The 24,391-nt window shown below is 43.4% G+C and overlaps 1 protein-coding gene across 15 annotated transcripts in view; it reads right to left on the bottom strand.

The window, feature by feature from the left end:
* Positions 1-24,391, bottom strand: part of SLC4A8 (solute carrier family 4 member 8) — a 112,433-nt gene that overhangs the window by 25,019 nt on the left and 63,023 nt on the right. For all 15 annotated transcript variants that reach the window (XM_061416030.1, XM_061416041.1, XM_061416037.1 and 12 more), the window contains 11 exons: positions 22,652-22,840; positions 21,052-21,143; positions 19,905-20,062; positions 18,621-18,708; positions 17,547-17,693; positions 16,337-16,437; positions 10,411-10,585; positions 9,681-9,814; positions 8,353-8,598; positions 2,615-2,720; positions 1,847-2,008 (listed from right to left, as the gene is read on the bottom strand). In XM_061416030.1, coding sequence (XP_061272014.1) covers positions 1,847-2,008; positions 2,615-2,720; positions 8,353-8,598; positions 9,681-9,814; positions 10,411-10,585; positions 16,337-16,437; positions 17,547-17,693; positions 18,621-18,708; positions 19,905-20,062; positions 21,052-21,143; positions 22,652-22,840 — 1,598 coding nt within the window. The remainder of the gene's footprint in view (positions 1-1,846; positions 2,009-2,614; positions 2,721-8,352; positions 8,599-9,680; positions 9,815-10,410; positions 10,586-16,336; positions 16,438-17,546; positions 17,694-18,620; positions 18,709-19,904; positions 20,063-21,051; positions 21,144-22,651; positions 22,841-24,391) is intronic.

Genomic DNA, 24,391 nt, shown 5'->3' on the forward strand with positions numbered 1-24,391 from the left:
ATATTCAAAAGCAGAGACATTATTTTGCCAACAAAGGTTCGTCTAGTCAAGATTATGAATTTTCCTGTGGTCATGTATGGATGTGAGAGTTGGACTGTGAAGAAGGCTGAGTGCCGAAGAATTGATGCGTTTGAACTGTGGTGTTGGAGAAGACTCTTGAGAGTCCCCTGGACTGCGAGGAGATCCAACCAGTCCATTCTGAAGGAAATCAGCCCTGGGATTTCTTTGGAAGGAATGATGCTAAAGCTGAAACTCCAGGACTTTGGCCACCTCATGCGAAGAGTTGACTCATTGGAAAAGACTCTGATGCTGGGAGGGATTGGGAGCAGGAGGAGAAGGGGACGACAGAGGATGAGATGGCTGGATGGCATCACTGACTCGATGGACGTGAGTCTGAGTGAACTCTGGGAGTTGGTGATGGACAGGGAGGCCTGGCGTGCTGCGATTCACGGGGTCGCAAAGAGTCGGACATAACTGAGCGACTGAACTGAACTGAACTAAACTGATGGACTCTAGAAAGATGGTACTGATGATCTTACTTGCAGAGCAGCAAAGGAGACACAGATATATATATTTTAAAATTATATAGTAACTTTCAGTTCAGTTCAGTTCAGTTCAGTCGCTCAGTCGTGTCCGACTCTTTGTGACCCCACAAATCGCAGCATAATTCATGTTTTACAGTTTATTATTTTTTAATTGAAGTATAGTTGATTTACAGTGTTTCAGGTGTACAACAAAGTGATTCAATTTCATATATATATTATTCTTCAGGGTCTTTTCCACTATACGTTAATTACAAGATACTGAGTAGAGTTCCCTATGCTATACAGCAGGTCCTCGTTTATCTATTTTATATATAGTAGTGTGTGTATCTGTTACAGAGACATTTTAAGCTTCTTTTGCATCCCCTATTTCACTTAAGCCAGGCTTGATTGAGCAAGTAGCAAGTAGTCAGTACACAACTGCCACCTGTTCATTGTATGTCCAGACTGGAAACAAACAAATAAATTATTTAGAAATTATTTATTTAGGCAACTTATTTAGAAACAACAACTTATTTAGAACGGGAGCTTCCACCTGCCCTCCATGCAGCTTCCCTTAACCACTGTGTAGACTCACTGACATCTGAGAATGTGTTGTTGTCCTGAATGTATACAAAGAAAATGTCTCATCAACTGAGACCCTCACCCATTCACACATCCTGCTTTGCATATCTGACTGATAAAAGCCTCACACACAGGAAAACCACCATTTCCTCCTGATCCTAGCTCCTCCTCAAAGCAAAGATACCTTTAGTCCTTCTATGCTTGGCCTCTAATTCCACTCCGCCCAAACCAGTCAGGAAACAAACAGTGCCATCTGTGTCAGGGAGAGGCAGTTGAGGCTTCAAATCATCATGCAAACCAAGGCAGGAGCATTTTGGCTGCTGCAGTCAATGTGCCCAGTGATTTCACTAGCTATTACTAGTCATCCCCCAGAGGAGACTCTAGGGTCCCCTACGCACCCCAGGCAGTCACCCCAATGCACTGTCTTCAGGTGCCATTCCAGCTACTACTCGCGACATACCCCTGCATTCTGGAAATGAGATGTAATTGAATAGGACAACCACCTTAAACTCACCGGACACTTTTCAATCAAAAATTCTTAGGTATTAACCCCTCATCCTACACCACACATCTATGAAAGAGGCTGCTGGACACAGGAAGAAGAGAAGGCCATGGCCTCCAGAATCAGGTCTTTGGAGCTCTGCACCTGTCAGTGTACTCCCAAGCAGCATGGAGGCTGAGAACGGGTTCTGTGATATTAGAAGTCTAACGCAAAAGAAATGCAAGAGTGTGCTACCTACTCTGGTTGGGAAATAGCGACTCGTCTTGAAAGTCTTCAAGGTGCTGGAAAGGATGAAGGTGGTGAAGAAGAGAATGCAGGACCAAAAGAGCACATCAGGAGTATAGGGTCCATGGTGGCCACAGGCAGAGCCTGTGAACTCTCCGTGCATCTCCTGGCACTCCTGGAGGAATAGACATTCTGGGTGATGAAAGGCAGGCACGAGGGAGGAAACAGCTGCTGTCTCCTGACTGTCACTGTCATCCCAGGGTTGCTGGGACATGCAGGCTGCCTGTAGCCTCCACCTGCCCTCCATGCAGCTGTGGGCTCTTGTCTGCATTTTGGGTGACTGCTTACGGTCCTAACTAAGACACTTTTGTAAAAGAAATCAGAACTGTCCTGAGCAAACACGAGGTTCTGGGATGGCTCCAGCTATTACACCGTTTTTATTACAGAGGACTTCCAAACTTGAATGTTCTTCAAGCCCCCACAAAATCTGGATCTGTCCCCTGATCCTCCCTGATTTCATTCCCACATATCCTCAGTGTAGGGTCACTGGGCAGGATGTGTGTGGGAAAGAGGTGCAAGGTCATCTTCCTTTCCCTTTGTGTACAAGAGAATTCTGAAGGGAAAGGAAAGTCAGTTAAGAATTGTGTTCTAAAAAAACAAAACCAAAAAGCTTGATTTCTATCAACACCAGAGTGTACTGAAGGGCTCCCCACTTCCATCTAGAAGGAGCCCTGAAGCCCAGTGGCCGCGAGTCTGAGCTGCCTGCAGTGCCCAGACTTACACTAACAGTCAGGTTGGCCCAGTGCACTTCTGTTGTCACGATGTTGTGGTCCTTCCAGTACTGCAAAGTGTGATTGTTCGGATTCTCTGGGAGGGTGCACCTGCAGCTGAGGGGAAAAGAAAACATTCCTGAGAGAAGTAGCCAAGTATTCAAGTGAATGTTCTGAGCCATGACAGGGCCAAAGGCGCGGCCAAAGCCCGTGCTATTTCTCCTTGGCCCACTTCAGATCCTTGAGGTTGGTCCTATTCATTGAGATCCAACTATACCCTGATTTTTCAGTCATTACTAAAATTGGGCTCAAATCTGCATGTGGGTCTTCAGATATAGCGCTGACGAGTTAGGCATCTGATGTGGTAGTTCTCTTGCTTAGTTTCTATCTCTTGGGCTCTTCCTACAAAATACATTCTACATAGCAAGGAGGACCAGATACCCCCATTCAGCTCTCAATAGTCTCCCCAAGCCAAAATATTTTGTACCTTAAACCCCTATCACATTCTTGCTCTAAAGTCAGAGCCTCCTGGAATCATGATGGAAACTACAACATTCTCCCTGGTAATATTCACTCTCCTGGTCATTCCCTGGCTTCCCCAGGCCTCATCTTGCATCCAAACCAGAGCAGACTAGACCTGTCCCACTGGCCACCATGTTGCTTCCCAGTCCCAGCATGCTTCACGCCTGTACTGGCTCCTAGTATACTCAACTGACATGGCCATGCCCAGCAACTTGGTTTCACCTCTGATTCTGCCAAGCACACCTTCTAAGGATGTAGCGCAACAGGATTAAAATTCAAAAAGATCTCAATAGGTAATAACAATAGAAGGAAATCAACAAAACAAAAACAGAGAAAGCATAAAATACTATATTTATGTATTAAAAAAAAATCAGTTCCAAACTTGGAAACAACAAAAGTGTTCTTCAGTAGGTGAATGTATGTATGGTGGTACATCTAGACAACGGACTATTATTCGGTGCTACAATGAAATGAGCTACCAAGCCATGAGAAGACAAAGAAGACATTTAAGCGCATATTATGAAGTGAATTAAGCCAATCTGAAAAGCCTATGCACTGTATGATTACAACTATATGACACAGTAGGAAAGGCAAAACTATGGAGTAAGAAGATCAGTGGTTGCCAGAGGTTGGGGTGAGGGGGAGGGATGAACAGGCTGGGCACAGAGGATTTTTAGGGCAGAGAAACTATTCAGTAGGATGCTATAACGGCAGATATGTCACTATACGTGTGTCAATTCCAAGAGTGAACCCTAATGTAAACTCTGGATTATGGGTAATCATGATGTGTCAGTGACTGCAACAAACATGTCACTCTGGTGATAGATGCTGATAGTGGGGGGACTGCATGGTGGGGGCCAGGAGGTATACGAGAACTGTCTGTACTTTGTGCTCAATTCTGCTGTTATCCTAAAATTTGCTCTCAAAAAATTAACTCTATTTAAAAAATCAGTTACACACCTATTACCATAAAATCACTTAAAGAATTGGGGAGTTCTAGCTTTATAACAGGCTTCCCTGGTGGTTCAGATGTAAAGAATCTGCCTGCAATATGAATCAACAATGGAATGCAACTGAAATGTTAAAAAAAAATACCATCTTGGCGCTTCCCTGGTGACTCAGTGGTAAAGAATTGCCTGCCAATGTAGGAGACACTGGTTCAGTCCCTCATCCCGGAAGATCCCACATGCCGTGGCGCAACCAAGCCTGCGCACCACAACTATCGACCTTGTGCTCCAGAGCCCAGGAACCACAATACCGAGCTTGTGTGCCGCAGCTACTGAAGCCCGCTTGGACTGGAGCCTGTGCTCCGCAAGAGAAGCCGCCACACCGGGAAGCCTGCACGCCACATCAAGAGTAACCCCAGGCCTCCGCAACTGGAGAAAGCCCTAGCAGCAACGAAGACCCAGACAGCCAAAAAGAAATAAAATTCGTTTTTAAAGAAAATACTGTCTTGAGCTTTATTAACAAAGAATTTCAGTATCCAAATCCAAAGTCTACACAATCCAGAGCTGGTCGCTTTTGCCTGTCTTCTCCCACTTGGACATAAACTCATGACGGTAGAACTTTTGTCTGTCATGTTCACTGCTATGTTTCCAGGGTCTAAACGGTGCTGGGCACATAGTAGGTGCTCAAAGAATATTTGTTAAATGAATAAATGAATGATTAAGAAAGGTCAAAGAATGAACCTTCCTCCAATGCCAATCAGAAATGCACTAGGTTTCAAAGATTATATTCCATGATGGTGATTATTTTGTAATAAAATAATTGTAAATTCTAATACATGTTTAAGGAGTTATTTTTAAAGTGTGAATAAAGGGATACTTAGAATCTAGAAAAGCGTATCGAGGCTGGCTGGCAGGCATCCCCACACAGTGCACCTTCTGCTCAGGCAGTCACCATCAGACATATCTACAACTGAGTGTTGTTTTTTGCTTTGCCCCAGCTACATCATTCTGTCTGGAGTTATTAGTAAATGCCATCCACTCTTCTCCAGTAGCATATTGGACACCTTCTGACCTGGGGGAGCTCATTTTCCAGTGTCATATCTTTTGGGGGTTCTCGTGGCAAGAATACTGGAATGTCCATTTCATCATAGGGGATTGGAATACAAATGAGAAAGTCAAGAGATACCTGGAGTTACAGGCAAGTTTGGCCTTGGCATACAAAATGAAACAGGGTGAAGGCTAATAGAGTTCTGTCAAGAGAACACACTGGACATAGCAAACACTCTCTTTCCAACAACACAAGAGGTGACTTAACACATGGACACCACCAGATGGTCAACACTGAAATCAGAATGATTATACTCTTTGCAGCAAAAGATGGAGAAGCTCTATACAGTCAGTAAAAACAAGACCTGGAGCTGAATGTGGCTCAGATCATTAGCTTCTTATTGTAAAATTCAGTCTTATATTGAATAAAGTAGGGAAAAATACTAGGCCATTCAGGTATGATCTGAATCAAATCCCTTATGATTATACAATGGAGGTGATAAATAGATTCAAGGGGTTAGATCCGGTAGACAGAGTGCCTGAAGAACCAAGGACAGAGGTTCGTAACACCGTACAGGAGGCAGTGACCAAAAGCACCCTAAAGAGGAATGCAAGAAGGCAAAGTGGTTGTATGAGGAGGCTTTACAAATAGCTGAGGAAAGAAGAGAAGGAAAAAGCAAGGGAGAAAGGGAACGATATATCCAACTGAATGCAGAATTCCAGAGAATAAGAAGCCTTCTTAAACAGTGCAAAAAAAAGAGAGGAAAATAATAGAGTGGAAAGACTAGAGATCTCTTCAAGAAAACTGGAGATACCAAGGGAATATTTCATGCAAGGATGTGCATGATAATGGACAGAAAAAGTAAGGACCTAACAGAAGCAAAAAAGATTAAGAAGAGGTGGCAAGAAAACACAGAACTATATATAAAAAAAAAAAAAAAGGTCTTAATGACCAGGATTAACGATGGTGTGGGTACCACGTAGAGCCAGATATCCTGGAGTGTAAAGTCAAGTGGGCCTTAGGAAGCATTACTACAAAGAAAGCTAGTAGAGTGATGAAACTCCAGTTGAGTTACTTCAAATCCTAAAAGATGATGCTGTTAAAGTACTGCACTCAATATGTCAGGAAATTTGGAAAACCCAGCAGTGGCCACAGGACTGGAAAAGGTCAGTTTTAATCCCAGTCCCAAAGAAGGGCAGTGCCAAAGAAAGTGTCCAGTTCAAACTACTGGACAATTGCCCTCATTTTGCAAGTTAGTAAAGTTATGCTCAAAAATCCTTCAAGTTAGGCTTCAACAGTACATGAACTGAGAACTTCCAGATGTACAAACTGGGTTTAGAAATGGCAGAGGAACCAGAGATCAAACTGCCAACGTTTACTGAACTGTGGAGAAAGCAAAGGAATTCCAGAAAAGCATCTACTTGCTTCACTGACTATGTGAAAGCCCTTGACTATGTGGATCACGACAAACTGTGGAAAATTCTTGAAAAGATGGGAATAGCAGATCACCTTACCTGAGTAAGTCTCCTGAGTAAACTGTGAGTCAAGAAGCAACAGTTAGAACCTTACATGGAACAACTAACTGGTTCCCAGTTGGGAAAGGAATACATCAAGGCTATATGTGACCCTGCTTATTTAACTTCTATGCAGAGTACATCATGCAAAATGCTGGGCTGGATGAATCATAAGCTGGAATCAAGACTGCCAGGAGAAATATTAACAACCTCATATATGCATACAATACCACTCTAATGGCAAAAAGTGAAGAGGAACTAAAGAGCTTCTTGATGAAAGTAAAAAAGCTGGCTTAAAACTCAACATTCAAAAAATGAAGATCCAAAAAAAAAAAGAAGAAGATCCAGTCCCACCATTTCATGGCAAATAGGGAAAAAGTGGAAGCAGTGACAGACTTTATATTCTTGGGTTCCAAGATCACTGCAGATGGTGACTGCAGCCATGAAATTAAAAAGATGCTTGCTCCTTGGAAGGAAAGCTATGACAAACCTAGACAGTATATTAAAAAGCAAAGACACCATTTTGCTGACAAAGGTCCATATAGTCAAAGTTATGGTTTTTCCAGTAGTCATGTACAGACATGAGAGTTGGACCTTAAAGAAGACTGAGCACTGAAGAATTGATGCTTTCAAATTGTGGTGCTGGAGAAGACTCTTAAGAGTCCCTTGGACAGTAAGGAGATGAAACCAGTCAATCCTAAAGGAAATCAATCCTGAATATTCATTAGAAGGACTGATGCTGATATTGAAGCTCCAATATTTTGGCCATCTGATGCGAAGAGCTGACTCATTGGAAAAAGCCTTGATGTTCAGAAAGACTGAAGGCAGGAGGAGAAGGTGCAACAGAGGATGAGATTGTTAGGTAGCATCACTGCCTCAGTGGACATGAATTTGAGCAAATTGTGGGAGATAGTGGAGGACATGGGAGCCTGGCATGCTGCAGTCCATGGGGCTGCAGAGTTGGACACAACTTGGCAACTGAACAACAAAGTAGATTTCTAGACCTTCTGGATACAGAGTAAGAGACCTATGGATCTATAAGGAATTATTAATATTTTCTACCTAATGATTCCTAAGAGTAGCCTATATATACTCTCAGAGAATGTGATGTGGTCCAAAGCCTCACAAGTTTTTGCAAAAAGAAGTTCTTCCCAACAACTAACTTGAATTCTCCTTGCTACACTTGCAGTCCTTTTTTTTTTTAATTTAAATTATTTATTTTAATTAGAGGCTAATTACTTTACAATATTGTATTGCAGTCTATTTTTGTCTCAATGCCTGGACCCAAAAGACATACTCTGGAAAGCATTTCTCAAGTCCTCTCTGATTCTTACTCTTAATCTATCTTCTGCATCATTATCTTAAAAAATTTTTATGTGGGCAATTTTTAAAGTCTTTGTTGAATTTATTACAATATTCTTCTCTTTTATGTTTTAGATTTTTGGCTGTGAGGCATGTGGGATCTTAGGTCCCTGGCCAGGGAGTGAACCCACACCCTGAGCTTTGGAAGGTGGAGTTTTTACCAGTGGTCCACCAGGGAGGTTCCCCCATCATCACTTTTGACTGTTCTCCTCTGGCAGACCAAGCTCTGTTTCCCAGAGAGCCAACACACTTCCTTAACAGAAGCTACAAGCACCGCATGGCATGCCGTCTCAGCCATTATACTCAGGCCCTTCACTTTATTTTTTTAAAAATAAAAGAAGCAGAAGCATACTCACTAATACAGGCTAAGGTGGTCCAGCTGGCTATGCATGTGGATGGGGTAGGTCTCTGCCAGGTGAATCAGCTTTTCTATTGCTTCATAGATGAAAATAATGCAAATCAGGGAGGCAAACGCTTCTTCAGTGAAGCGAGTAATGTAGCAGACAAGGGAACTGGCATCAGTTGCCACAAGGACAATACACAGGAAGGCAGTCCACAGTCCAATACAAGCTCGCAGGGAGAGGTATGAGAGAGCGTAGTCTCTGAAACAAGACCAAAGTTCATCAAAAGTCAGTGAATGGCGTTACATTCTGACCCCCTGCATTACAGGCAAGGGTCAGAAATGTGGTTAATTCATCTGCTACTGTCAGTTCCAGTACTGCAAGCTAATTTGTCCCTAATTCAGACTGCACTTTACTCCTGAAGGCTGTCCTGGGACCGTTGTAACAAAGATCTGCTTCACAGGCAGTATTTCCCACAGCAAGCACAGGGACAGCGGAGGAGGAGCAAACTGCCCACAGCCCACTTTTCCACCCTGCCCGACGGGGTTAAGGTCCTCTCCCTGCAGCTAAGGGGGAAGGGCTGGCGGCACTCCATGCGCTCCTACTTCTCATACACAATGCAAGAAGGATTTATAGGAAAACAAGCACATGCTGACTCCCCACCAACAATCAGGATATAAAGGGGGAGCATTAACTCATTAAAAATTGACTGGAACAGACTTAGAGATGTCAAAAGCAAACTTACGGCTACCTAAGGGGAATAATGAAGAGGGAGAGATAAATCAGGAGTTTGGGATGAACATACACACATTACTATATATATATATAAAGCAGATAACCAACGAGGATCTACTATATAGTACAGGGAACTCTACTCAATATTCCATGATAACCTATATAAGAAAAGAAACTGAAAAAGAATGAATATAGGTATATGTATAACTGAATCACTTTGCTTACAACTGTAACACAATATTGTAATTCTACTACACTCCAATTTAAAATTTTAAAAAATCCATACAATTAAAAAATTAAATTTTTCAAAAAGAAAAATTGACTAGAAATGGAAATTGAGTTTTCATTAGGAAACTTTCATTAGGAGTTTGGATTAGCTAGGGAAAGTGCTTTTAAAGATAAAAAGTCAAAAAAGTCAAAAGTTGAGGGACACTGACAAAGCTCTTAGGGCCAGGAGATCTGCTATTTTAGGTCTGGTCCTACCTGGAGGCAGGGTGGCAGACCACAGCTTGCTTTTGCCTGCTTACACTCTAGTAGGACCCTAACATTCAAACCTAGTAGCAAACTAACACATCCAGATAGAGTTTTCAGAAAACCAAATATCTTACTTGCAGAATTTGAACAAAATCTTTTCAAACACAAGCACTGGCCCAGTGCTTCCCAGGATGGTGAGAGCCTGGCCGGCAAACAAGGAATAGGCGATCCCAGTCATGGAGGCTCCAAACAAGGATTCAATCGCACTCTACAGAGGGAAAAAAATCACACTGAGCCCACAGCCCATCTGAAGTGAGTGACACAGGCTTACATACATTCCTAACTTAGCTCTCCAATGCACCTGGCAAGCCACTTGTTTGTATTTTGTCTCAGCAAGAGCGATGTGTACATAGTCTAATCCTCTTGTAAATGGATACTGCTTCAATAATTTAGGTCCCCAAATCTATCTACATACGACTCCTTAACAAGTCTACTATGCACAACTCAATTAATTATTTATAAATATACATAGAAAACACAATGATACCATTCACATTATGGGTTGTCATACAGAGTCACCTTAAATCTTATTTTCAGATGACATCAATATATAATTTTCTATCCTTGGAGCAACACGCAATACAACAGGGCAATCAGCTATCTAAATTGATATGCAGGCAGAAGAGGGTCTGTTCTAAAGGGAGAGCGGTGTTGCTCGTTGGCATGAAGTCAGAAGACTATGTAATTCAGCAGGAAGAAACCAATCTCTTCAGTCCACGCCCAGGGAATTTTCCTCCCAGAAGACTTGGCTGCCTTCATATTTTCACTCTCATTTGGGACCATTAGAAGTGGCAAAGTTCTTACTATGCGCCCCTCGGTGGCTTCTCCAAGCAATCCCCCAAAAGTGATGACAGGTGACATGCAGGCACAGTACAGGAACAGAAAGGAGGCCAAACACTGTAAGCTGAGGGCATCCCGGTAGTCGCTCCAGTACCAGGGGGCCTTCCGCTTGATGTCCAGAACCAAGCCCCCAAAAAGCCTGCAGAAACACAGCAGACAGGTGTCTAATGCAGTCCTTCTCCCACTAAAGCAAGTCAACAGAGCACATTCCAAAGCACTTCAAATGCGCTCTGTATGGAAGTTAATATTTGGCTTCAATTTGACCCCAAGCACAAGAGATCTCTCTGGGGGCAGCATGGATTCTGGCCATGTTCCAACATGGATTCTATTTGCAATCAAAGGCATGAATTTGGATGATTATTCCAAGCATAAAAATAATTAATTTGCTATGCATAACACCCATTCAATAAAAAGTTTCCAAAATTTAACGTGAAATGAAGTATTAGCTTCAAACTTCAAATTCTGAGCTGTTAGGAAGCAATGAACAAAACTATCATGGTATTAAAACTGTTAGTTTTATTATATGTTTTCTAGATAAAAAGCCCCTATCACATGTATATTCTTACTCTGAACTACCCACCTTACTTGAGAAATCAGCATAATCATTCATGCAGTTGCCAAGTAGTAACAGATACTTCATGCCAAGCACTGTGCCAGGTGCTGGAGACGCAACAGTAGCAAGGCAAACACAGCCCTTTCTCTCTAGGGTGAACAGTCTGGCACAGAGGACAGACAGTGTTGTGAGGGTGCCATGGCCGCAAAGAACAGGAAGGGCGTTTCAGCTGGGACTCGAGAATGGACCAGGAGCACCAGATGAGGCAGAGGGGCTGGCGTGGATGACGCCTAGAGGTGAGAGCGCTTGGCACGTTCAAGGTGCTGAAAGAGTTATGACTGGATAAGGCAATGTGAGGGGTAATATCAATAGACAAGGCTAGAGATGTTGGAAAAGCTAAGTCACAAAAGGGCCTTATAAAAAGGAATCAGAAAGTTATCCCAACAGTGTGTCAAGCAGTGAAGGACTTTAAACAGGGAAGCAGCATAAGTAAGCAGGCATTCTGAAAGGATCACTCCGGTGAGAGTGTCATGAATGGAACATGGGGCAAGGCTGGAGGCCATGGGTTGGAAAGAGAATCGGGTGCCAATTAGGAGGCAGAATCAAGAGGACTTGGTGGCAGGACTTCAAGATCCCTCTCCACTTCCCAGGTATGAGAAAGATCAAGAGGGAGATGTCCTACACCAAGAAGGAGGAGTATGTCCAGACAGGGGCAATTTTTAAAGAGTGGAGTCATTGAAGAGAGTCATTCAGCATTCTACAGGGCAAATTACCTACTTTCTTCTACACATGAATGGCATAGGGAAAAAAAAAAAAAGAGGAGGAGGCCTGTTATAGAATGAGAACATAATAATGCATTGCAAACCTCCATTGGATCCTGTGTCAAACAAACTTTAAAAGGATGTTGCCAAGAATATCACAGAAAGGTGAATATGGACTAAGCATGAGACAATGTAAAGAATTATTGTTAATTTTATTAGATTTCGTTCCTGTTTTTTAAAATGTCCTTATCAAACAGAGATACCTGCTCAAGTAGTTACAGGTGAAATGACATGTAACTGGTGATTTGGCTTAGAATAATCTAGAAAACATAAAAATAAAACAAGTAGTGAAGAAATAGATAAAACAAGATTGGCAAAATGTTGGTAACTATTGATGGGCACATGGGGGTTCATTACTGTGTCCTCTCTTCTTGTTTATGTTTGAAATGTTCTATACTAAAAACTAAAAGACACCAATCTACTCTCTCATGAAAGGAGGCTTAGCTAGCTCTTTCTTTCTCCGTGCTCAGGAGCCTAGAGGTGTCCTGTGAGGCCTGGGATCTGTATGCCAGAGGAGAAGGCCGAGCCAGCTCTCCTTCTCCATTCAAAAGCTCCCTCTCTCGTGGGATGAACTGAGAGAGTAGCTTTGACATATACCTACTACCGTGTGTAAAACAGACAGCTAGTGGGAAGCTACTGTATAGCACAGGGAGCTTAGTTTGGTGCTCTGTGATGACCTAGAAGGGTAGAATGGTAGTGGGGCGGGGTGGGGGGTGGTGAGGGAGGCTCAAAAGGGAGGGAATACATGTAGCTGATTCATAGGTGCTGTACAACAGAAACTAACGCAACATTGTAAAGAAATTACACTCCAATTTAAAGCAAAATAAAAGCTCCCTCTCTCATCTAGCCAGGTCAAATGGGTACACAGATGGACACAGGGCACACACTCTTTTATCTGACCCGCTTGCTCTTCTGGTTTGCAGGGCCCAGTTGGGATTTACTCTTCCTCAACCTACAGCGGTAACATCACAGTCTGGGCCTGCGCTTAGAGGAGAGAGGCAAAGTCAGCCTTGTGACCTGCTTCGGCTTTAGCCTGTCTGGCCGGCCTCGCTGAGGTAAGGAGCTATCTACAGGGTCTAACCGAGAGCATGGGAGTTCCACCTCAGGGTCTGGGACCCAGGTTACAGTTTGTAATAAAATGTCACTTGGTCTTGCTTTCCCCTCTGAGGAGATAGCCCCTCAAGGACCTTATGAGCAGCCGCAATTAATCCGGGGTAACATTCAAGATTTTCCAGGTCCTTAGCCAACATAGCATTACCTCCCAAACACCAAAGACCTTCCTCTGAAGGGTATTATTCTGGGAGAATAACCTTCTGCAGCGGTGAGCCTCACCCTACGATGCTGCCATGATTGGTTCTCCTGGATGCGCGAGGCTCATTATTCAGGAGGAGTGTCTATGAGTAACAGGCAAAAGATTTATGTGAAATGGATTTATAAGAAGCCATAGAAAGGAAGGACATCTGTCTGCCTAGCAGTGATTGAAAGGGGAGAGAAAAGATCTGAGGCTCCTATTGATGGTATAACATAAATTAAAGTGATTTCAAATCCTGTTTTGGAATCTGCCTCATTCCCCACTCATACAGACCCTAATCGAGTTATCTGGTACAGACAATAATCACACATGGATGCTTTCCTTCACATATTTGAGACTTCCTTTCCCTTTCAATACTATCCTTGATGTTCAAGTTTGGGGCAGCAGGAGGCACACAGGGACACAAATTTAAGCTTGAAGCCAGAAAGGACTTACCTGTGGGGAGCGCCACTAGGCTCTAGAGCACTAATTAGGAAGCCCTCTGGGGAGGGTTTTAGGGACAGGCCAGCAAGGTTTTAGGGACAGGCCAGCCATCCAATTTTCTGCTGTGCCTGGGAAGAAACCTATTTCAAGTGGGGCTTGGATCATCAAGATAGTAACCCCCAATTCTTTTCTTCATCAACCCTTCCCCAATGGCTTCTCCAACGAGGTATACCGATGTACTTGGGAAAACCCCTCAGCAGAGCATCCTCGGTGCTGTGAAGCTTCTGGCCTAGGAACTCAAGTCAGACTTTGCTCTTCGCTCTGCATGGGAATGCCTCGGCATCATGACCTATCGTCAACATCAGGGAGGCCCAAGACACTGTCTTGGCCCTGGCTTGGGAGGTCAGATCACACACAACTCAGACTGTTCTCAACTCTGCCTCCTCTCCCACCTTCTCAGAGCCTATACTACCATATCTTAAGTACCTCTCCATCCAACTAGGATGGCATCCCCAGGTTGTGCACCACCTCAAAGAAACACAGCTCAAGGTACAAAGAATACAGAGTTCAGCTTGATATAGTTTTAGTCTGTGAAGTCCAGGAAGGTCCAGAAAACTCCAGGATGTCCATCTGTAGAGGAAGGTTCATATTCACCCCTACATACTTTGAGACTGGGAAAGGAGCCAGAGTTGGCATGAACTGTGAACTGTGATCCCCGATACGAGCTGAAAAAGCTACAAGAAGAAAGTTATGTGTCTTGAGGTCTTTTCCTAAGGGCTCTGAGGGAAACTTCTGGAACTCAGAAAGAGGCACACCAAATAGAGTGAGGCTCTGAGTTTCAATGACCCTTCCTTTCAGCTTTGTCAATTCCAGCAGTTCCTCACTCAGCATTATGGAAGAATGTCCTCAAGCCCCATTTGAACTTGTGACTAAAGGTACTGGGGGCTGGTAATTAAGTGTGTGATGGTCCTGGCTATATGGGTTTTTCTTTGGGGATGTCAGGCACCATTTCCCAGACTCTGTATCAGGTCTAGATATAGATCCAATCTAATGGGCTCCCAAACCCCCATGTGGAATTGATTGTAAGTGACCCTCCTCTAAAAAAGCATGGGACTCTAGTTTATTCTCTTTTTGAAACCAAAAGAAAGCTGAGCTCTCACCTCTGCAAAGATCATGTGTTTCAAGGAAAGTTGTTGGTCTCATTTCTACTACTTTCAAACTCTCAGTCCTGAGTTGTGAATACCCTTTGTATTCAAAAGGATAAATCATAGCTTTGAAATTCTATCAAATCCATACCCAAGACTCTTCCCCTTAAAAAAGCACCACCTCCTTTAAGATAGTCTCAATCCTGGAAACTATTCTAAAGACAAATGTATACTTTGAAATGTTTCTCAATACCAGGACTCCTCCGCCACAACTCAGACCTCCTCCAACTTTAAAGAAAATATGAACTTTACTCCTGGAACTTGATCCCTCTTTTCAGCGATCCCTTTCATCAAAGGGCTCCTCCTTTTCTCCAGTAATCCCTCCCAGAGCCCAGTTATCCTTCCGCCCTCAAATACATTCCTCCAGCCAGGATGAATTCTCCCTATCAATACTGCTAGTTAAATGCTATTCTGTTGGCTTCTTGTCTCCTCTCCTTTCTGTCCCTGAATTTCCAAGAGTGGAAAAATCAACACTCTCAGCAATTGAAAAAAAGAAACAAATGTTGGACTTCCATTGGATAGAGTACTGAAGATAAATAAATAAGGAAAGCAAATTCAAGGAAGGAAGGAAAAAATAGGTGAAGGCCCTAGAGAAGGCCCAGTAGACCCTCTTAGACACAAGCACAACTCACAATGCCAGAACCATAGTCCCAGCCTTCTCCCACAATGTGGGGGACACCTCTGGATGCCACTCCAACCCCAAATCTCATTCTCTTTTACTACCTTCCTACCTGGAATATAAAATTTCCCAGCCTGGGGACCCTCTTTCCTCATCTACCACAGAGAACCTCCTCATTGGATATCTGTCCTTAAAATCTGGGCCCAGAAGAGTAAGTTGCCTATTCTCAGACACACCTAAAATAGTACTTATTTCCCTACCCCAAGGGGTTTCTCAACTTAAAATAACCATTTAATATTTATCCATGTCTTAACTTAAAATAACCATTTAATATTTACGCATGCCATGTCCACTCATGCTAAAGAACAGTCATCATTCTAATAGTCATTCGTCAGATAATAATTAGGTATCCACTCTATGCAGGGCACTGAACTGGGTGTTAGGAATATAATGGGGTCCCCGCCCTTAGGGAGCAAACCCTTCTGGCAGGAAAGACATCAAATCAAGAAATAATAATAAAAGATGACCAGGGCTATAACAGGGGACTGGGCTGAGGGTAGTAGCTGGGCAGGGGACAGGGCTCCAAGCTGTGATATCACACAGCAGGAATAACCTAACCTCCTCTAAAGAGTGTCTTGGAAGACTCTCCAAAGGGACGCCTAAGCTGAATCAAAGGACAAGAAGCAGTTAGCCTGGAAATGAAGAGGTGGAGGAATGTTCAAATCAGGGGGAACACTGTGTGGGAAGGATAGGAGGTGAGACAGAACATGGTAGGTGGTTTGAGAACTTGAATGAATGATATAGTATTCAATAGAATTGTAATACTTATTGTCAGTGGTCCAATTTCCAGCCAATAAAGATACTATAGAGAAGAAGGCTGAAAGCAAAGATGACTCATTTCTTTATACAGCTTCTGTCCAGTAAGCAGTATTAGCTGTGAAATATTCCAGAACTTACCGCCCAGTGCGCTGAAGCTCTGGCCCGCTGTGGCCCCCATGTGGCTCCGGTTCTATGTGGCAAACGTTCCCATTTGGAACTCCAGGCATTTTCCTTTTCTCCTTTTAACAGAGGACCACACATTAGCAAAGTCAACCACCTATTCTGTCTTTCCTGCTATGGTGGAGGTAGGCGGGGTGGGAGGGTGGGAGATGGCGGGGGTCAGGGTAGCATGAGAGAATCCAAAAGCAGCCCCCAAAATACCCAAGTGTTTCTTATAGCTTTCAGATGCATTTACTGATTTGGGACAGTTTATTGACTTTTCTGAAAAACACAAAAGACAACAAATAATTTCTCTTCCTCTCCACTGGTACCTGACTCCTCTGTCTTGTCCAGAAACAGAAACGTGAAGGCTTTGGCATCAGATATGACCTGAGTTCAAGTCGCAAATCTGTCTTGAAGATAGTACTTTTATTCCTCATTTGTTAAATAAAAAATAACAACACCTACTTGGAGATGTTGCTGAGAGATTTAATTAGCATATGTAAAACACCTGGCCCAGGGACCAGTGTACTGTAGAAGTTTTCTTCCATCTTTAACCTCTCAAAAAAAAAGTATGGGGAACTCCATTTGCACTCCCTATGCACTGCTGCTGCAGCTGCTAAGCCACTTCAGTCGTGTCCGACTGTGCGACCCCATAGATGGCAGCCCACCAGGCTCCCCCATCCCTGGGATTCTCCAGGCAAGAACACTGGAGTGGGTTGCCATTTCCTTCTCCAATGCAGGAAAGTGAAAAGTGAAAGTGAAGTCACTCAGTCGTGTCCGACTCTTAACGACCCCATGGACCGCAGCCTACCAGGCTCCTCCGTCCATGGGATTTTCCAGGCAAGGGTACTGGAGTGGGGTGCCATTGCCTTCTCCGCTCTATGCACTGAGCTCTTCTCATTTAGTGGCTTCATTCTTAATAGACTCCCAAGAAATGCCCCCTCCTCTCCTCTCTGCCATTTCACACCAATCCTCCAAAAGTTGGCTTAAAATTCATCCCAGGGTAATCCTGGCCAATCGATGTTACTGCATATTCATATTTTATTACTCTTCTGACATTCTAGGCACCCTGCAATAGAACCACATCTCAGTTTACTTAGCATACACCAACATGGTCTTTGCTGTGTCCATGGTGGGCCCTCAGTAAGTGACACTAAGCCACCACTGGCTCATGTGCATACATTACCTGGGAAGGGACATTTTTGGGTGGCTCAATTCGAATGGAGGGGTCCCACTCCCCTGGAGGAAGCACCGTCACCTGGTCTAGGAACTCATCAATCCCTGCCAGGAGGTCATCTCGTTCTTTTGCCTTATAAGCCACATCATGAAAAATCTAAGAGAAGAAAAAATCCTCAGGAAAGCTGAAAGTCACTTGACTTAAACAATAACCAATGGATATGGTAAAAGATGGATAAAACCTCTTGGTTTTTATCTTTGTCTAGGGGCTCTGAAATGTAGATAAGTTTAGCACTTGAATTACAGGGATAAAAGAGTTTTAAAAATGAATCTAAAGATGAGTCAAAAAAAACTAAATATATGTCTATTAGTGTAGAAAGAGATAAGACATGACTCTAAAGTTTTGTAATTCTGTTATCTCCTCAAAGAATGGAACAAAAGCCAAGATGCATGAGGAATTTTCCTGATCATGATGGGTAGAAAAAACGGATGGAATTACTAATAAAGGTCCTCCATGAAATATGTCTTCCAACCAAAGACAGCTGATAAAACACAGCCCCATCTCCCTTTGACTCTAAGACATATGTCTTTTCAAGGCCCTACTCTGCAACTAACCTGAGCAGCACAGTCCTCACCAGGGATGCAGCAGGGGCAGCCGAAATGTCTAGTAACCCTAGCACATTCACATGACAATGCCCAAGAGCATCCCCCTGACGAGCTGGTCTCATTTACAGCTCATTTACATGAAATGGGAGTGAGGTTTCTTTATGTAAATAGCTTGGGTATACTTCATTAACTGTTTTCTCTAGACAGTTAAGTCAGCCTTAATATCTTTCCCACTTGGTATCCTACTTGGCAATAGTTTTCCCAGAAAAAGATTTCTCTGCATCCTTGATTATTCCAAAAGGGAGAGATGACAGAGGAAGAAAAATCCAAGAGGCCTTGATCCTCAAAAACATGACCTGCATTGCTTCTCAGCAATAATTATTATACCCCCAACAACTAGCACAATGCCTGGCACAGAGTAAACACTCAATAAATATTTATGAGATGAACACATGAAAAGCAGAAGTGGTGTGCATACCTCGTCTGTCATGATGGTGGCCATGGATCTGCCAATCTCATGATACTGCTGACCTTTCCCTACTGGACCCAATAGGATAAACAAAAACCTGGCAACACACAAAAAAGATGCAATTATGTAAGGAAAAGGAAATTATGTAAGGAAATATAAGGAAATTTCTTCTCTAAACAACATAACATTTCTCTTTTCTATCAAACAGAATTTATCATAGTAACTTCAAAAAAAGGAAGCAAACTAATGATGGAGCAATCTGAGTAGCCTTGACCTAATAGCTCTCCTATAGTCATTGGAAGCTATCTGTACGACTCCATTCAATAAAGTGGTTAGAATTCTCAGGGTTTCCATAGACGTAATTCCTTGCTCTAGAAAGGATATTTTTTCAAAACGTGGCAAATTCAAGATTATCTGTATCTCATTCATGGCTCTAATAAGAAAATGATGGGGAGAGGAGAAGGATAAGGCAATTGAAATGATCAAGCCCGGCAGAGGAGTCTAAATTGTGTCCTGGACATCTGAATATTCCATAATTAACGGGACTCTGAATCACCTATCACCACCTCTGGAGTGCATGAATAGGCTTTGGAACAAATACGGACATATTTGCAAACCATACAAATCCTGCCAGAACTATGGAAAGAGACATCAATACTTTGCTTAGAGATGTCTCCCTGGGATAAAGTTCTGCAGAACAGGGAGATCAAGACAGTCTCCCTATCCCAGGTCAGTGGTCCTTGCCATGTCTTCGGAATGCTCTTTGAGTCTCAATTTCCCACGTCACAGAAACTGCACAGTCACAGCCTTAAAAGTCTTACAATTCTTCTGCACAGAGGTTAATCAAATATACCCCAGTTTTCTGAGATCATTGTTGAATTTTAAACAGCAATCCCCAAATTAATTAATCCTATATTTTGGCATTAGCTGGTTTCTTCCACTGCTGCTGCTGCTGCTAAATCGCTTCAGTCATGTCCGACTCTGTGCGACCCCATAGACAGCAGCCCATCAGGCTCCCCCGTCCCTGGGATTCTCCAGGCAAGAATACTGGAGTGGGTTGCCATTTCCTTTTCTAATGCATGAAAGTGAAAAGTGAAAGTGAAGTTATTCAGTCGTGTCCGACTCTTAACGACCCCATGGACTGCAGCCTACCAGGCTCCTCCGTCCATGGGATTTTCCAGGCAAGAGTACTGGAGTGGGGTGCCATTGCTGTCTCCGGGTTTCTTCCACTAGAGCTCATATAAACCTGTGCATCAGGCAGAAGGCAGTGTGCTTTGTGGTCCTCATCTTTACCTTGTTGGGATGGGCACTTCTGTCAGGCCTGAGAGAAGGACAGCTGGAGACAGCCTCACAAAGGCGACAATGGGGCGGTCCAGAGAGTCCACCTCTCCAACCAGGACATTCGAGGCCTCTGCCCCAGTGGGAATCTTCTTCATAAAATGAAGGTCCACCTGAAAATTTAAAAGCACCCTGACAGTGTGGGAGCCATCACCTCACATATCCATCACCCTCCTCACAACATTACATTCATGCATCATTTTATGATTTAACATATTTTTCTCATACTACTTCACTTAATCCTTAAAATAACTCTGTATGGTGGATAAGATTGGCCAATCAGACTCATTTTTTATTTAAAAAAATGAAGTCACCAAGACCCAGAGAGATGAAGTTGACTTGCCCATGACAACAGAGTTTCTAAGAGAGAGAATTTAAATCTAGGGTGCTGATTTGAATTCCATTACGCCATGCAACCTCAAAGAAAATTTTTTTGAAACTCCAGGTCAAATTGTTTCCATTTTAAAATACCTGAATGCTTTGTCTGAGGTTTCGGGGAGCCTCATGAGCTGAGAAGTGACATAATACTATCTGTGTTTTGGAAAGACAGTGTCAGGGAGAGACCAGAGCAAGGAAAGGCTGGCAGCCGGGAGATCAAGGATTGAGCCAAGAGCTGCAGGGGGACCCGGATCCTGTGGGAGAGGCCTCAGACACCAAAGTCACAGTCACCAAGAAGAGTTTAACCACAAAGTAGTTGTGAGATAGTAGCAAAAATATTGTTTTCACAAAACGCTTGGAGGTAAATAAATAAGAATAATTGAAAAATAAAACCTTGGAGGTAAGAAGATGCTCCTAGAGAGCAGGTATCAGAAAATCATTCTGAAACAGCAGGAGGTGTGCATCAGGGCAGTTTATCAGTGGCTAGTGGGTTTCAGCAGGTCGAATAGGGTCGGGGGGTGGGGGGGAACTGATGAGTCAGCCCTCTCTGGGATGGAGAAGGAGGAAGACATGAGCAGATGGGCCTCCTTTTCTGCAGAAGGGGCTCTGGTCCTGGAGAAAGGATATTGAAATGCCAAAGCTTACCCAGCTTCCAGCAACAGGACTCTGGGCTCCACAAGAGATATGCTTAGGCCTGTGAGCCAACTTCCACATCTCTGCTCACCTTGCTTAAATCCACTGGACTGTGTTCACAATTCACTCCATTCTTTACTTCAAGACTTGTGGTTGGAATGGACTGAGGAGACACAGTTTGACCTATTTGGAGAAAAATCAAACAGAATTCTTGAGTCTTGCCCTTTCCCTCTTTGACGTACCCCATCCATTGTCGGCTGGTCATGGCTCTCTCCTGCAAAGCCCACAGAGAGAAGAGGTTCAGGTGACTAGGAAGCGAAGACCCACACATACCTGTCTCCTTACCTACCAGCTAGCAGTAAAGGGGGCACAGAGATCTTACTACCCTGGAGCCCTCTTCCTGAACCATTTGTAATGTTCTTTTCTTCCTTTATTAAAGGCAGTAATCCTCAACCAGGAGTGCACACCATAAATTCCTATGGAGAACTTTTCAAATACATGGATCCCCAGACATATCTCCTATACATTGTGTTTCGGTAAACGTGGGGACAAGGAGACCCCCAGCCTGGCCACAGAAACGGAAAGCATTCAGCAGCTGAAATTCACCAGATGTTTACAACCCACCACACACCTGGCTCAGGGCTTTACACGGATTAACTTATTGAAGCCTCACAACAGACTGATGGAGTGGATCTTATCATTATCCTTACTCTACAAAGTGGGCTTAAAGAGGTTTAGGAAGTTGTCCAAAATCTTTGCAAGAGGTGAAGCCAGAATCTCAAGCCTGGAAATCTGACTCAGGAGTCTACACTACTGCATTTTGCCTCCCTAATCTAAGACATTTGTTTACTTCTAAAAAGCTCCAGTTGACCTTCTCTGCAGCCAAATTTTCCCCAGTGTGGATATCTCCCTGTCTCGCTGATCCTGCTGACTCCACCAACTGTCTTGCTGTATCTCACTGTGTACACTCTTCGTTGAGCCCAGGGCAGGCAAGGTGCGAGCAGGAAAACTGGAAGAAAACTCAAGGAGTCATAGGAACTGCAAACACATTTATTCTCTCCTGAATGGCACAGCAGCCATAGCAGTGGACATGCTATATTCTCTCCTCTCGTGGTTGACCCAGCAGACACAGCCTTAACGCAGCCTCACCACCATAATGCAGCCATACATAGCCCCCCAGCAGCACAGCCAACTCTCTCTCTCTCTCTGGCATGCCAAGTGAAGCTTATATACGCTTACAGAACAAAAGTAGGCTGCAGGCAAGTGAGTATCTCAGAATGTGCAACTACATTGCTATAAGTGATCTCAGCTGATATAGAATCATTATTATAAAACGTGGGGCAAGAGTAAGAGGGCATGGGGTGAGAGAGCCTGACCAGGCCATCTTGGCTAATTTGACCTTTCCCTACACTCCCCAAGTCACATCAGTTCTGAGGCCATTCTGGGGCACAAACCTTTCCCCTGAGGTCCACTGAAATGTATCTGAGGCATGCATCCTTAGTGCCACAAGAGATGATGGTCGCCAGTCCCAGCCACCCATCTTGCCGATCCTCAAAAAGGACTGTGTCTAAGTGAGCATGAAAGCATATTAGAGAAATGCTGTTCCTACCCTCTAGTAACTCAGCATCTCCAACTAGTGCCTAAATGTCTTATTAATCTAAAGAGAAAGCAGTTACTCCTAATAATCTTACCATGTTTATCCATTGAATGTGGATCAGACTGCTTCTTGCCAACCTCAGCAAAGGAGCGAACAATGGGGATGAGGTTATTTCTCTTCTTTTCATTCTGATGATGATGCTTTTTGAGAAGGGCTTCCCGGACTTTAACCCTCATGCTGTCATTCAGGTCACTGAACAGCTCCTGCTGGTCCAGGATCAGGTCTGGAAGGCAGGTGCTAACATGAACACTCAAACTGATGGTCAGTGATTCCAAAGAAGGCAAGGTCAGGTGAGGTGAGGGACACGGAGTAGGAGGAAGCAGTTCTACCAGGGTCACTGAGGTTACAGTCTCTGTATCAGTGCCTGAAAGAGCTAACTGCTGATAGCAGCTGTGACACATTACATGTTATTCATGTAACAAATCATTACTTTTATAAATGGAAACTATTGAGCACTTAACATGTGCCAGGAACTACATTCTGAACTTATTACATAATGATCTAATCTGATCCTTATAAAACCTCTGAAAAGTAGGTGGTATTATAATAATTTTTACAGATCAGGAAACTGAGGCCCCAAAATTACAAAATCCCCATGACCTCACATCTAGTGAGTTGCAGAGATTGGATTCAAATCCCAGACTGTCTGACTCAAATGTCCACATGATTGCCATTCTGTTCTATCATTTGCCAAAGTTCCTCTAGGTTCTCTTCCTCTGAGATTTTAACATTGCTGTGATTGTCAAGAGAAACTATAACTGTAGAAGGCCACGTGACTGAAGGTAGAATCCATAAAAATAATTAATTTGTTCTTAATTAAGCCCTCCAGACAATTAATACCAAGCATCAATCTTGACCTGCCAAGTCCAGCAGAACTGAGGGGGAGAAAATCCCCACACCTGCTGCTGAAAGGCAGCTGGCATAGAAGTCAACAGCATGTATTCTAGAGCTAAACGTCCACATCTCTCCCACCCTCTTCTACCACTTTCTGTGTGATAACCTCTCTGTACCTCAGTTTCCTCATCTGTAACATGAAGCGAATATGATCCTTAGAAGAGAGTTGTGAAAAATTAATAAGATATATAAAGTGCTGATTCACTACAAGTGAGACCATTTACCCACCCTTATCACTAACATGAATACCTCAGGTTCCTAATGTGAAGAACCATAGCTGTTTTACTTAAACCCTACATATCCACCCCCCTGCCACCGCCTCTCTCAAACTCCAACCTATTCTTAACTCCAGCTCCATCCATGACTATCCAAGTGTTAGAAGCAATAAATAAAAGAAAATCTATTTCAAATACTCAAGCCAAAGATCCAAGCTTCTCTCTCTTTAACTTTTAGATTGATTGGTTCTCCTTGTCCCACAATATAAACATGCTTCAGGATACTTCATCTTGGGAAAGAAAAAACAGAAGAAGAACATCCATCCCAGGTCTCCCTTTATCTGTTGCCTTCCCTTTCTCGCACATGCACTTGCTCTCTATTTCTTCTCAAAAGAAAAATTTCTCACCTGCTGCAATGTGGCTGCCTCAATGAAACCGCTTTTGATAAAATCATCAACAACCTTCCAGTTGCTAAATCTGGTGGATGCTTCCAGTTCTTACTTCATCGGACCTCTCTGCAGCATCCGACACTGATGAACTGAACTCCTCTCTTCTTTTGTTGTGGGTTGAATGGCGCCCCTTCAAAAGATGCTGTGTACTATATACTAACTCCCCAGAACCCATGAGCATGATCTCATTTGTAAAGAGAGTCTTCACAGATGTAA

The sequence above is a fragment of the Bos javanicus genome, chromosome 5 (assembly GCF_032452875.1).
Source record: "Bos javanicus breed banteng chromosome 5, ARS-OSU_banteng_1.0, whole genome shotgun sequence".
NCBI lineage: Eukaryota > Metazoa > Chordata > Mammalia > Artiodactyla > Bovidae > Bos > Bos javanicus.